We start from the raw sequence: 15,845 nt of genomic DNA, 5'->3' as shown, positions 1-15,845 counted from the left end.
TCATATTTCTGTATTTTGCTCCATCCATTTCCCCTTCTATCCTGACAAGTGCCCCAGTCCCTGCTAAGGAGAAATATCCCCATAACATGATGCTGCCACCACCATGCTTCACAGTCGGGATGGTGTTATTTGGGTGATGTGCTGTATTGGGTTTGTGCCAAACGTAACGTTTTGCATTTCGGCCAAAAAGTTCCATCTTGGTTTCGTCAGACCACAAAACATTTTGCCACACGACCTCAGAATCACAGGAGTGATTTTTTTTTTTTTTTTTTTTGCATACCTCAAGCGAGACTAAAGGTGGGCTTTTTTGAGTAATGGCTACCTTCTTGCCACCCCACTGTGCAGACTATACTTGTGTAGTGTTTTGGATATCGTTGTCACATGCACACAGTGACCGGTCTTTGCCATAGAGGCATGTAGGTCTTTCAAAGTTGCCATTGGGCCTCTTGGTGGCCTCTCTGATCAGCCTCCTCCTTGCTTGGTCATCCAGTTTGGAGGGACGGCCTGATCGAGGTGGAATCTTGATGGTCCGCCTTGCATTTCTTAATGACTGTCTTGACTCTGTTACAAGGGATATTCAAGGCCTTTGAAATATTTTTAAACCCATCCCCTGATCTGTGCCTTTCCACAACTTTATCCCAGAGGTCTTTTGAAAGCCCCTTGGTGCTCATGGTCGAGTCTTTGCTGTGAAATGCACCACCCAGCAGAGGAAATCTACAGGAACAGCTGATTTTATTCTGAAATAATTATAATCACGACAATTTAACGCAGGTGGAGGCCAATTAACTTGGTGTGTGACTTTGAAGGTGATTGGTTATACCTGAGCTAATGTACAATTGCTATTATAAAGGGGGTGGCTACTTATCCAACCAAGATAATCTAGTTTTGTATATTTAATAAATTTTCTGACATTTGTAAAATTTGTTTTTCATTTAGAAGTTGTAGGGTACGATCTGTAAATAAAGGTGGAAAAAGTCTGATTTAATGCAATTTAATTCCAGCTATCAGGTAACAAAAGGTGAAAAATTTGCAAGGGGGTGGAGACTTTCTGTAGGCACTGTAAGGCACTGTAAGCAATAACGAACCATGCTTCCCCTTTGCCTTGGGTTGCGCTCACCTGCATTTTTCCATTTATTTATTTTTCAATCATTTATTTTCCTTTATTTATATTTTCATTCATGGATGTTTCCCGACTTCTGATGTGTTTTTTTTTCCAGTGTGTCTGCTTCGATGCGTCAGCACACAAAATTACCCAACTTCCCCATTGTCTCGGGTCGCTCACCTGCATACTGATTATACTCACACATTAGACTCGCACTGATTAGTGTGAGTATAATCATGTGAGTATAAGATCAGTGCGAGTATAATCAGTGCGAGTCTAATCAGTGTGAGTATTTTTGTCATTACCTTCGCCTCCGAAGGTGAAGGAGGTTATGTTTTCACCCCTTTCTGTTGGCTCGCCAAAATAGGTGACCCTTATTGTCAGTAATTCTGTCTGTTTGTTTGGATGTTTGTTTCTCATCAGCATAATTTGTAAACGTGGGCGAATTTTGACCAAACTCTGGTGGTGGGTACATCTTATGACCTCGTGCTTTGGAAATTGTGATGGTTGCTCGGGATGCTTTGGTTCCTGAGCAACAACCGAAAAACCTTCAAAATCGGTACCGTTCACGCGAAATCAATTCCGAAAGCCATTATCCCACGTAGGGTTATGAAATTTGGCACGAACCATATGCAGGTGATGCTCTATCAAATATATTCTGTTTTTTGTGATATATGGAATACTTTACTCGCAGTGCCCCCTACAATTAGGGTATGCGCGAAAATTGAAGGTCCCCTATCGACCAGGTGAGTGCATCGATACGAATGAAACTTTGCAGCTTCATGGTACTCAATGAGTACTACAACTTTGCCTCAGGACATATTGACCGATTTCGCTTAGGTCAGGGGTCAAAGGTCAATTAGTGCAAAAATCAATAATATGCGAGAGCTGGAGGTGCCTTCGCGCCAAATGCTACTCCTCCTACGGTTATGGTCGGATAGTCATGAAAATTCACACTAATCATCTGGAATGCATTGTGCACAAACCATCGAGCCGGATTTTCCATTTAGATCTTTGTTCACCCACAGCACCCCCTCGAACTTTGGGGATTTCTGATATCAAACCGCATTTTCGGTACTTTTCATTAAAATTGATACCGAGTAGTTATCAGGAGATGGAACACGATGAGATTTTGTATGCATAATCTTCAGGTGATTCTCTATCCGCTATATGACATCCATTTTTTTCTATATCTTAGTTTCCAAATGGTAACCCTCTCAACTTGGGTGTCCGAGAGCCATTGAGCATTCCCGCTGAAAATTCAAAGTACACTAGCTCCAAGACGGTTGAACCGAATTGAATGAATCTTTACATGCTTGTAGACCGTAATGAGTACTACAACTTTGCTCATTTGCATAATGACCTATCTCGAGTAGGTCAGGGGTCAAAGGTCAAGTGCATTTTTCGGGAAAAATGACCATTCAAATCCCCCTTGCTCCTTCACGGGTTAACTGATACGAATGAAAGTTCATAGGAATATAGTACTCGATGGGTACTATAACTTTGCTTCATGACATATTGACCTATCTTGGCTAAGTCAGGGGCCAAAGGTCAATGAGCGCATTGTTCGGGCAAAATGACCATTCAAAGCCCCCTTGCTCATACACGGGTTAACCGATTCGATTGCAATTTTGTAAGTACTTAGTACTAGACTAACTCAGATCAGGGGTCAATGGTCATCGGATGCTCGGCGACCCATGACCGCCGACCGGCTTGTCTGTTTGTTTGTTTGTGTACAGGATATCTCAAAAAGTTGTGGACGTGGATCCAAATGAAATTTTGTGGACAGGTTCGGTGTGTGACAAAGACCAAGTGATTAGATTTTGGTGACGATCCGGATCTGACAACGAGAATTTTAAAAGTGATTTTTCACCATTGAAAGATTGGGCTAAAAATGATATGTAGCACGATGTTTCAAAAATGTGCAGGGCCCGATATGTTCTCGTGGATCAGGCATTGCGTGGCGGAGGTATGCGCTCTACCGAGTCGTGTCGATATGGGGAAACGTCGTGTAAAATAAAATTGTACATTTTCAGCGAGCCAGCCGCCGTCTGACGCACCGCAGAACAACGCGGGGCCAACGCTGCTGAGTAGCCCCTGAGCATTGTTCAAGTCGATTGATTATACACAATTAATTGACTGAATATTGAGCGCTTGCAAAGGACTGAAGTACTGAAGGAAGAGCTCCAACGAAATGGTTGGTAAGGAACGGCTGGCTTGGCAAGCGATTAGCAATCGCCGATCCACCATATTAAACTCCTCCCGGAGATGCCCGGAACGTGAAACTATATCCAAGTTGGACAAATTAACACTATGTATTTATTTATTTTTTATTTTATTTTTTTATTTTTTAGCAGTCGGAACTGCTGCTAAGTTCAAATCTGGAGCTTAAATTTTCAAATTTGGCTTCATTTAAGAGATTCTAGATCTTATGGCAGTGCGGAAATTACATAAAGGCACGAATGCTGGCGCATCCGGGCGTTTATAAGTATTGCGTAGTATCTAGTGATTCGTATCTATGATGATCAGGCATTCGATGATATTCATGAGGAAAGTGGGAAAAAAACAAAAAAAACTTTATCGTTAAAAAATCGTTGTTGCCTGTTCCAAGCCAAGGCATGGTTGAGCAGGCAAAAAAAAAAACGGCAGCTTAAGACTCTTGCAAGCTGACAGGGTTGACCAATATGTGTGACGCCATCTTGGTAAGGCTTATTTTGGTTTTTCATCATGAGCACCCCCTATTTTTTTTTTTTTCAAAAGGGGTGGTTGAGTTGAGACAAACGCCAAATTTTTATTCATGCACCACCTTGGAGTTCCCTTGGTGTGCATGCAAAGTTTCAGGCCGCTAGGTTTCATGGTTTTGGAGTTATGGAGGAGACGGACGGACTGACTGACGGACGGACACACACTAACTTTTGTTATCGATATGAAACTGTCCAAGTGGTCTCAAGTTCTAAATGGTCAAAGGTCCAATCTGTCTGGTTGGTGTGAGTGGTCTACATGGTAGAAAGGTCCCCTCTCTCTGCTCCTCCCCTCTTCTCTCGATGCAATGCCAACTGGTGGCCATTTTATTTGAAAAAAAAACCCGATGTTGAACATGTCCTAAACCATTTCTCGGACATGCATGGTTCAGTTTTGTTCAAACCCGGCATAAGCACAGTTCATGATGGCATATACGTGCACCTCACTTTATTTTGTGACCTGATTAAAGATGGCCAACAGGTAGACTGGCGGCTATTTTAGTTGTAAATAAATATGGGCTGGCTCTAACTCCATACAGCAAAGTTAGTAAAACAACGGGGGCTAGGACATTTTATGTGGTTTTTTTTTTCTCCTTGTGTTGATACTGGATTTATAACACTGGTGACATAATAACAGGGATAACAAGGAATTCCAACACAGGTGGAGGTCATTCAGCCCATCATGCCTGCGCGAACACCACACCAATCCATCTACACAATATACAAGGACGAAAATGGAAAAAAATGTTTTTAATTGATGAAATATAAAAAATTAAATTATTATTCTTTTTTTTTGTCGTTTATTTTTAAATTTTTTCCTTTTCTTCCCCTCAGGGCATGGGATTGGCTAAAACACATCAACCATACAAGACCCCCACCAACAGCACTCCATACACAATCACCCATCAACACTCAAACTACCTAAAAATCCCCTCAACATCCCCATACCCCTCTATCTCCATAACTACCAGGTACCTATCGAATTCTAATTTAAACTTATCTCCTGTTTCTGCTGCCACTACCTTTCTAGGGAGACCATTCCATGCATTATCTACTCCCTGAGTGAAAGTCCCCTACCTTACTACCATCTTAACTCTCCTCTTCTTCACTCTCAAGCAATGGCCCCTGGTCCTATCACAATCTACTCTGTTGAGTAATTAATCTTCACTTATTTTATCTCTACCTTTCATTGTCTTAAACATCTCCATCATATCTCCTCGTAACCGCCTCCTTTCAAGTGTATGAAGCCCTGTCTCCTTCAGCCGCTCCTCATAGCTGAGTCTAGCTAGGCCTGGAATCTATCTAGTAACCCTACACTGAGCCCTCTCTATGGCATCTACGTACTTCCGGAACTGTGGTGACCAGAACTGCACACAATATTCTAGTTGTGGCCCTCACTAAATTCTTGTAAAATGTTACCACCTCTTGATTTATAATTTATCCCCCTCCTTATACAACCTAAAACCCTATTTGCTTTACCGATAGCTGCATGGCACTGTGCTGCCTGCTTACCTCCAATATCTATTACCACCCCCAGATCCTTCTCCTGTGTGACATGCTCCAAAATTACCCCTTACCACCTGTAATCTCTATTTTCTTTGTTCTTTTCCATCCCAACACTTTACATTTGCTCAGGTTAAATTACATTTGCCAATCTTTTGCCCAATCGATACAACTATCAATACTCTCTTGTATCTGTTCACCAGCCCCTCTCCTATCCACCTGACCTACAAGCTGTGTGTCATCTGCAAATTTGGGAAGCTTACTCTTTACCCCATTATCCAAATAATTGATGTAAATGATGAATAATACTGGTTCGAGCACTGATCCCTGAGGTACCCCGCTACTTATATCCTCCCAGCAAGACATCCTCCCACTCACAGCCACTCTTTGCTTCCGACCACTAAACCAGTTTGCAATCCAATTAGCAACCTAACCAGCCACTCCACAAGCCCTCACTTTGTCTAAAAACCTCCGATGTGGTTTAATTTGTGATATCAAATTTCTTCTTTAAGTCTAGATATACTATGTCCACTGCCTTTTCCTCATCTGCCCAATCAGACACTGCTTCATTGAACTCTAAAAGATTTGTTAAACAGGAACTACCTTTGGTAAACCCATGCTGACTACCTTTAATTAGTTTGTATTTGTTTAAATGGTTCCTCATCTGGTCCTTAATTAATGTCTCCAACACCTTCCCCACAACTGAAGTCAAACTAACAGGTCTATAGTTTCCCAATTCTTCTCTGGATCCTTTCTTAAATAATGTTGTTACATTTACTACTCTACAATCCTCCTGACTCCTGTCCTGACTCCAGGGAACTCTTGAAAGTATCCGTTAACATCTCACTTACCTACTCAGCCATCTCCATCAATCCTCTCAGGTGCATATTATCTGGACCCGGAACCTTATCTACTCTTAGATTACCTTGCTGTTCCTTTACTTCCTCCACTCCAACCTGGATCTTCTGTAAAAGCCCTTCCTCACCTCCTCTAGATACTCTTAGCTATTGGCAATTCTCCTGACTGACTGACTTCTTGTGTAAAAGTTGAAGAAAAATACCTGTTTAATAAGCCTGCCATCTCTCTTTCATCACTAACCACTCTCCCGGTGCTATTGCTCAATGGGTTCACACTGGTCCTAACCTGTTCTTTTCCCCTGATATACTTAAAGAAAGCCTTGCTGTTATGTTTAATATTCTTAGCCATGTCCTTCTCATCCTCTCTTTTGGCTTTCCGAGTTATTTTATTAACTTGCCTCTGTTTACTCTGATTGTGATATAAATCCAACTCCAGTCCTGTTATTGTAAACCAAATAATTGCCTATTGCTTCTCCTTAATAGCTTTCCTTATCTCACTGCTCAACTACCCTGGTCTTTTTTCTGACTAGTTTTACACCTCATTGGAATGTACTTACTCTGCACTCGACACATTTGCTCCTTGAAGGTTTCCCATTTCTCTGATTATCCTGTTGTTGGAGTTTCCCAATCTACATCACCAACTCTCTCCTCATACCCTCAAAGTTTGCCTTCCTGAAATATAATATCCTACCCTACTATCCTGAACTCTAACCCATAACAGAATGTTTGCACACACAAAGTTATGGTCACTTGCTTCTAAATGCTCCCCAACCTCCACCTCCTCCACCATATTGGGATCGTTACTTATAAGGAGGTCTAACACTGCACTCCACCTCGTGGGCTTATCTACAAACTGGGTTTAAAAACAATCCTGGAATAAAACTCGGAAATCCTCATCCGCTCTTCCCTTTCCTTGTTCCTCCACACAATCTATCCCTGGCAAGTTAAAATTCCCCTTAATCAATACTCTTCCCTTACCACACGTACTCCTCCTTCCTCCTCTTCCTTCACACCCGGAGCAGGCAATTAATATGTCTGTAACTATATATATATATATATATATATATATATATATATATATATATATATATATATATATATATATATATACATACACACACACACACACACACACACACACACACACACACACACACACACACACACACACACACACACACACACACACACACACACACACACACACAAATCGTGGTGTCTGTCCATGTGTGTTCATTTGTCTCCTGTTTCCCAGGCTGCTTTCCTGCGCTGCATTTGAATAGCTCAATATTCACTTTTATAATGACGGGAGAACCAGCACGAGGATGTTGATGCCAAATTTTATTTCTTTCGCTCTGTGTAAAACCAAGAGTGTCATGCAATTACTTTTTTAAAGTCCATCAAATAATTAAAATTGATGAACTTGAACCTTTCCCATCACTGGGGACGGGTACTTTTGCTTGTGCATTTTGATGCAAAGAGGAACCGATTCGATTTTGGGTTCAAAAGGTCAAAGATCTATGGTCATGTGACCTTTGAAAATCTTTCTTACCGCAATCATTTGTGAACCATCGAAAGTATTTCAACCAAATTTGGCACAAATATGGACTGATACAAAGATGGACTGATTACATTTTGGGTTCAACCTGTCAAAGGTAACGATGACATCATGACATCAATGTACACACACTCGTCTCTAAGCTATCTGGCCTGGGTTCAATTCCTGACCCAGCTATAAACTGTCTTTCCGATCTTTCACATGCAGGGCGATTCAGCAATGTGCGTTCCGTCCCTCAGGTGGATACTAAACTGGGTGTCCTATTTGCTGGCATAACTTGGTGAATGTTAAAGATCCTGCGGTGTTGTTTGCGAAAAGTAGGCTAGCTATCGCCGGCACCCTAAACAAATGACAAATTCCTGCCCTAACTACCGCTGGGAAAGTCAAAGGGGTGGCAGACCACCCGGTATAACTCTTGCCAAGAAACTGCTTCGGAAACTCTGACGCTGTGTGACAGAGTATGGCACATCAGAATCGGAATGTCGAAAGTCATGTGCCCTTTGTAAATCATCTTGCAGGTCATAACTTGAATTGGAAGCATCTGATGTTTCTCTCTCTTCCTTATCTCTCTCTTTGTCATGTGATCTTTAATTGAGACCAAACGCAACAGTGGGTTGACATCTTTGGTGGACAGAGGCATATCCATTAACGCATTCACATGAAAATCTGTTTTTGTTTTTTTTTACTTTTATTTTTTATTTATTGAAATACATGCTGCTGTGGCTCGTGGAGGAGCAGCGACACAAAAAACGCTTTCTTTTTTTCTCCACACTGATAACATGAAATGGATTTTTAGCTTATCTGGAATTTAAATTCTAGATAAGGTGTTATCTTCTGTCTGTCTGTCTGTCTGTCAGTCTCCTATTTTGACTTCTCCTGCCAAACCGCACGGCCGATCCGGCTGAAATTTGGCAGCAAATGTTCCACTGCTGACTGGTAACGTGGGTCGCAAATCTCGTTCCGGTCACGTGTCTTTGAGGAGGTCAAAATGGCTGACTTAGTAAAAAAATTTTTTTTTCAATTATCTTCTTCTCCAGACCCACCAGTCAGAATGCTACCAAATTTGGGTTCGAACATGAGTCCATGGTCGGGATGTTAAATTGTGGAGGTCATGCTGATCACTTCACCGGAAGAGTTTCAAAATTGCGGATTAGGTCATTGCTCCGATAAACTACAGGTCCAGTGGTCCTATTTTTTATTTATTTTATTTTATTTTATTTATTTTTAACTGAATTTACTTTTGTTGGAAATGGAAAAGCACTGGCTCGAAAGGATTAGAAGATGTGGAGCCTGTGAAAGTGATGAATGTTGATGCATGTTTTGATTTGAAAAATCTTAACTGTGGTCTTGCTCTCTTTGCTTTCCTTAGAATTACCCTTATCCCCATCCACCTGCACCTGCACCTTCCCAATACCCGGGTGACCCAAGTGCCGTGAGCTATCATGGATATGGAGGTGTGTTGCAACAGAAGGTTCCACAGTACTTTTCCTCTTCCTTTTAAAATATTTTTGTATTGTTTAGTTTTTCTGGATTTATCCAGCCCTTTATTAATTCCTCATTTTAATCTTGATGACGGCTTGTTTCTGGTTAATTTCATCACGTTTCTCTTCGGTTCTCAGGGATGTCGATTGTGAGTGGAAATGTGGGAAATCGTGTTTCTGAAAATCCCATTCCTTTGAAATTTGAATAACATGTTAAGCCCAAATAAAAAAGTCAATTTTGAGAAAAGTATTTAAATGCGTAGTTACATAAAAATGAGATGCCTGTCGTTATCGTTGGTTCACGTAGAGAAGAGTTTAGTCTGTGTCATGACTTGTTCCTTTGTGGTGAGCTAAACGCGCAGTATCTAAAATGGTTAAACACGGGCTACGCAGGTGCAGCGACAAGCATTGTACAGGTGCGTGAGCAATTGCAAAAACTCTCAAGGTTTTAACTTTAAACTGGAAGATGTTGGGATTGTTCGGAACAAGAAGTGAGTGTTGAAAATAAAACGTGACCTCCTCATTTACATTGGGATTTAAACTGAATTCAATACACGACTTTCAAAATGATGTATGAATTCTAAAGAGGTCTTTCACGTGTGTGTGTGTGTGTGTGTGTGTGTGTGTGTGTGTGTGTGTGTGTGTGTGTGTGTGTGTGTGTGTGTGTGTGTGTGTGTGTGTGTGTGTGTGTGTGTGCGTGCGTGCGTGCGTGCGTGCGTGCGTGCGTGCGTGCGCGCGTGTGCGTGCGCGCGTGTGCGTGCGTGCGCGCGTGTGCGTGCGCGCGTGCGCGCGTGTGCGTGCGCGCGTGCGCGCGTGTGCGTGCGCGCGTGTGCGCGCCTTTTCATTGACCCGTTGCTGCTCATCTGGGCACTTTTAATCTGCCATTGCTGGGCAGAAATGTGTAAATGAAATTGGTTTTTTTTTTTTTTTAATGCTTTGAACCCTGAGCTCCTTGGACTCTCGGCTCCCCCACCCTGTGCTCCGTGGAGAAAAATCCGGCCGCTCGGGCGTATGGAAGTTTGAATCACGGCCGGTAAAACGGCCACTGGGGTTCAAAGGGTTCACGTGATTTTCAGCATTTAAAAAATGAAGGTGGAAATTTCAAAATGGTGAACCATAACTGTTCTGTTCCAAAATACAAGTCGGACTTGCGGGAATATAGGTTTGGTACGCAACGAAACATTTTGTCTGCTTTCCCAATCACCACTCCGATTTGTAATGCACCTCTCAGCTTGGTCCGCATCTTTGGTTTCTCAGAATGTCCACTGCAGATGAGATGCTTTTTCTTTTTTTTTTTCTTTTCTTTTGAGAAAAAAAGATGAGATCATTTAGAAAACGCTCTTTTTTTTCCTCCTCTTGTTTTTTTTTTTGTTCTAAACGCTCCTGAGCTTTTCCTTCTCCTTCTCCTTCTCCTTCTCCTTCTCCTTCTCCTTCTCCTTCTCCTTCTCCTTCTCCTTCTCCTTCTCCTTCTCCTTCTCCTTCTCCTTCTCCTTCTCCTTCTCCTTCTCCTTCTCCTTCTCCTTCTCCTTCTCCTCTTTTTTTTGTATACCTTGGTCGAGGCTCGTATGAGAGCTAACACACAACTCACAGCAAGGAGGCATGAGACAAGAGGGGTGGGAGTGGAAGGGACAAAACAGTGGGGAACAGACACATTAGGTGAACTGTGGAAGGGAGAGGGATGGGGATGGGACGGGGAACATGGCGAAGAGAAGATGGACATTTCAGGGACTTTCAGGAAGGAAAGCAGGAGAAATGAAGGAAGTGGGCTTGGGTGGATTATCGGGGGTAGAAAAGATCGAGGATTTGGATGGGGGAAGATAAGAGGTGGTGGTGAACAGCTGTTTTGAAAGCCTGGAGGGAAGAATGGGAAAGAATAGAGTGAGGAAGTTTATTCCAAAGGTGGGAAAAAAGAGGAATGAAAGAGTGAAGATGAGCAGTGATTCGTGATTTTGGTAGTTTTACCAGAAGGGGGTTGTTGGCGGACCTTGAGCGCCCTGTGGAAATGTGGTGGGGACAAATCGTAGAGAGAGCAGGGGGGGCAAGGCTGGAGAGGAGTCGGTAGAAGACAGAAAGACCACCGACCAACCTGCGGTGATTGAGTGAGAGGCTCAAAGACTCAGCTTCATTGCGGGAGATGCCGATGATCTTAAATGCCCTGGTTATCCTTCTCCTTCTTCTTCTTTTCCTTCCTCTTCTTTTCCTTCCTCTTCTTCTCCTTCCTCTTCTTCTTCTTGTCCTCCTCCTCGAGCACGTTCTCCTTCGACCTATTTTATTCCATCTTTTAAACCTTAAAAACGATAAACTTACAATGTAGTTTATAAATTATATTGTTAAAATGTATGAACTGTTAGGGTTCATCAGAGGACCTGGGTTTGATTCCCAGTCTGGGTGCATAATTTTCCCACACATATATATTGTTGCGGATTCAGGGTTTGAGGCTCGCCCCGAGGGGAAGCACTCGGGGCCCCCCCCCCCCGAACGCTGGTCCTGAGGCTGCCAGGCACAGATAATTCCGTGCACTACTGGGTTGCTAAGCAACCACAAATGCCAATTGGCACTGCCAATCCTGGTAGGGTGGTTGCACTATCTCGCATGATACTTTACCTGTGGATAGCCGAACCAAGGGGAGTCTCGTGCCCTAAGCGCACACCTCGATTACTGCCGAGTGATAGTGAGTACGCTGGCTAACAAGAGCAAATTAATGGAGTAGAACTTCCTGGCTAAACTAACGTGCGGACCATGCTTCACCAATTAAGGAAAAGACAAAACGGGCTGAGTGCACTTATAACTTAAGCAATTCATTTATACGGGCAAGGAAAAGTATGTGCAGCAATATTCAAAAGGGTTTTATTCAATAAAATGTACAGCAGGGAAAGCAAGTATTTGTGGGGTGTGGTGAAAGAAATGCATTTATTTACAGAAAGAAGACAAGGCAGATCGAAACCGATATAAAGAACTTACACATTCTTATCTTGTGCGGACGTTTCCAGGCGCCATCAGACACACACCCAAGGAAATTAGAGAGCAATAAAGAGAGGCAGTTCAGGGGTTTTCAACCTCGTTCAAAACTTGGCATGGTTGACGGACCTGTGATTTCCAGTCGCTTAGGAGGGAAGAAAACTGGGGGTGTCTGAGGTACGTAAGTGGGAGGTGCAGATGTGATGCAGAAGAGGAGTGAAGAGTGAGGATCTGTAAATTTGTGTCGACAGCAGATGAGACGATTGATGGGAGAGACAGACGTGTGAGATGATAGCTTAACGTGGCATGTGAGAAAATCTGGAAATGGGAATGAGTATTGGCTGCGTAATGCAGCGGAAGCTGAGCGCTGATGACCCGTTGATGACTTGGCAACGATTTGGTGACCCTTGCTCGGCTCGGGCTTGGTAACTTATGCTGCTTTCCGAGCTCGGTCAGTTTCGCTCTCGCTCGGTGACTGGCGCTGTCGGCTCGGGCTCGGAGAGAGTCTCTATGGCTCGGGGAGTGTCTGACTCGGTGACCTCTGTCGCCATTTTTAACGCCTGGGTTAAGGAGGAGCTATAAAACTGATCAAAAGGCCCTGTCAGCGTTTCCAAGCATCTTCGGCGTGCAGACGTCATCCTGAGGAGTAGCCCCACCCCACCATACCCCAAAGCCAAAAACTGCCTCATTTGCTCCCAGGCTCGGCCATGCAACAGAGCTCCAGGATTTATATGGGGTCTGGGTTTTTGGGAGCGTTCTCCTGCCTTGAATGTGTGCTGAACTCCAATAGAGTGTTGTTATTTAGTGGAGTGCCAGGGCTACCCAGACATGATTGAGCCAGCCCCATCACATATATGCACTTCAATTTCCACGCCACTGTGCTCTGACTCGCAATGTCCTCCATTCCTGGCATCCCAAAGGACTGTGGTAAGCATCTGGGGAGCTAACTGTGATTGCGTTGGTTGTTGTGAGGTGGGGGAAGCGCTGTGATGTTCGTGGTAAGAACTTTGGGAGCGGTTGAAGCGGTTTGTGATTGTGGCGAGGAGGTTGAGCAGAGGTTACTGGAGGGATTCTTAGGAGGCGTTGTGAGGGTTGTGGTGAGCATGGTGGGGGTCTGAGCTGAGATATCCGTTGGTGAATGGCGTGCGGTTTGAACAGGGAAATGGCGCACATCTGCGCTTGAGGCTCTCTTTTGACGTCATTGTTTGCTCTGTTGCAGGCATGCTTGTGTGAAGAGGTCGTGTGTGAAGTCTGGGTGTGCTCTGGCTTTCAAAAGGAATTAGCCACTGTGGCTAATCTAGGTTTAGAATGATTAGCCATAGGAGAAAGGAAATAGCCACATATTTTATTCAAAAGTTATTTTTTTTAGCAATATGAAATAATAAGTTAATTTTAACCTCACCCATCAAACTCACTCATCCAAACAAACTCTCTCATCCAAACAAACTCGTACTACTACTGATTGTGTCAAAACTCACCTGGCAACCACTGACCCAATGAAGCATGTAGCGCCGAGTAGCGCCGAATCATTCCGGAAAAAAAAAAATTAAAATAAAATTTTGAGACGAGAATCATGGGAATCATGTGTAATTTCGGTCGATTTTTTTTTTTAATTATTATTATTATTATTTTACTCGAAACTAGTTTAAAACTACTAAGGTTAGTATATATAAGCTTGTACGAAATCACGCGTGATTCCCGTAATCAAAACATACAAGATGGTGGCCATCTCAACGAAGGTTGAATTCTGTGCTAAATTCACCCAAAATTCGTCTAAAACTGGTAAAAAAAAAAACCACTAAAATATGAATTAGCCACAGTGGCTAGTGGGTGGTTTGAAATATTACCCACAGGTAAGGGGGATTCGCCCTGTGGCGACGTGGCGAGTGGCAGCGCACATCCAGGAAGTTAATATTAAGTAAAATGAAATAGGTGATAGAATAGCAAAGCGAATTGAAGACCCAACAAAAATCCCGATGCAACGCATCTTTTCCCATATAACCACGAGACATAATGGAAGGGCTAACTGAACGAATAATAATGAAACTAGAAGGGCACTCGTTAGAGCGCATACCTCCGCTACGTAATGCCTGATCCATGAGAACATATTGGGCCCAATACATTTTGGAAATATCATGCTATACGGTACAATATCATTATTGGCCCTATCTCTCAATGGTGAAGAATCACTTTAAAAAATAAAGAATTCTCATATCCATATTCGGATCTTCACCAAAATCGAATCAATTCTTCCTTTCCACAGAAAGAACGTTCTTCCACTTTCTTCCTTCCACCCAACCTGTCCAAGTTTTTATCCGAATCCATCCACAACTTTTTGAGAAATCGTGCTATATATTGTTTTTGGCCCGATCTCTCAATGGTGAACAATCACTTAAAAAATTCTTGTTGTCGGATCCGGATCCGGATCTTCACCAAAATCGAATCGGTTCGTCCTTGTCACACACCGAACCTGTCCACAAAATTTCATCCGGATCTGTGCACTACTTTTTGAGATATCGTATTCACAAACAGACAAACAAGCAGTCATAGACTGGTACTTTCGAAATCGTCAACTTGACCTCTCACCTTGTCGAATAAAAGCTGTCTCTAGAGAAGGTAGCGACGCAAACCAGAAGTTTCTACGATGATTCTGTACCAAACCATCAAAAATCGAATGTGTGACCTTGACCTTTGACCGATCTTGACCAAAATCTAATCAGCGCGAGCCATCACCCTCCTGAATCACGTGGTGTAATTTGACATTGGTAGCTTCTTCTGTTCTCGAGTTATAACTTTTTTTTGGATGTTTGACCTCCCTGTGACCTTGACCTTTGACCGATTTTGACCAAAATCTAATCAGCGCTAGCCATCACCCTCCTGAATCACGTGGTGTAATTTGACATCGGTGGCTTCTTCCGTTCTTGAGTTATCGTGCCTACAAAGAAACACACAAACAGAGGACGGAAGTCATCAATATACTTACAAAATCTTTAGATTTCGTAAGTAACAAACAGAAAGGGGTGAAAACATAACCTCCTTCACCTTCAGTGGCGTAGGTGATAACTGTCTCGGGACCGCTGTATGTTGGGTGCCATTGCCTTGAGGGAGTGCCGGCTTTTTAGATCTGTGACTATATGTATGTATGTATGTATTTTTGTATCTATATATATATATATATATATATATATATATATATATATATATATATATATATATATATATATATATATATATATATATATATATTAGGGTGGTCCAAAAAAATGAAAGTTCGAATTTCTCGCGGGCATGTTTGCCAAATCGTTCCTGGCGTTGAAAAACGCAAAGAAACAAAAAATTAGCAGATTTGGAGGTGGTTTGGGGTCAATCAAAGTCTCTCAATGGATTCATTATTATGTCAGAATACTAATAGGAAAAATGAAAGGAAAGAGCATAAAATGTTCTCAGTGGGCAACTGGCGGTCGGTGAATTTCTCCAATGGTTGATCCAAGAGGAACAGTTCCGTGCTTTTCCGTGTAGAACACGCCATACTCACTCTACTCACTCTGGGAATCAAAAAGAAGAAAAAAATTAGAGATAAAAAAGAAAAATAAAAGAGTACTTTTAACACTGACCGAAAGCTCAACTGACGTCTCCCTCTCTCCC

The 15,845-nt window shown here is 42.6% G+C and overlaps 1 protein-coding gene across 4 annotated transcripts in view; it reads left to right on the top strand.

Annotated features, from left to right (window-relative positions):
- Positions 1 to 15,845, top strand: part of LOC147016273 (RNA-binding protein FUS-like) — a 122,439-nt gene that overhangs the window by 10,646 nt on the left and 95,948 nt on the right. For all 4 annotated transcript variants that reach the window (XM_085844856.1, XM_085844857.1, XM_085844854.1 and 1 more), the window contains exon 4: positions 9,131 to 9,215. In XM_085844856.1, the coding sequence (XP_085700982.1) occupies positions 9,131 to 9,215 (85 nt within the window). The remainder of the gene's footprint in view (positions 1 to 9,130; positions 9,216 to 15,845) is intronic.

The sequence above is a fragment of the Eptatretus burgeri genome, chromosome 11, assembly GCF_056783735.1.
Source record: "Eptatretus burgeri isolate ZD-2024b chromosome 11, Ebu_testis_v1, whole genome shotgun sequence".
In the NCBI taxonomy this organism is placed as follows: Eukaryota; Metazoa; Chordata; class Myxini; order Myxiniformes; family Myxinidae; genus Eptatretus; species Eptatretus burgeri.
Note: the sequence above shows the minus strand (reverse complement) of the source record. Positions and strands in the feature narration are given on the sequence as shown.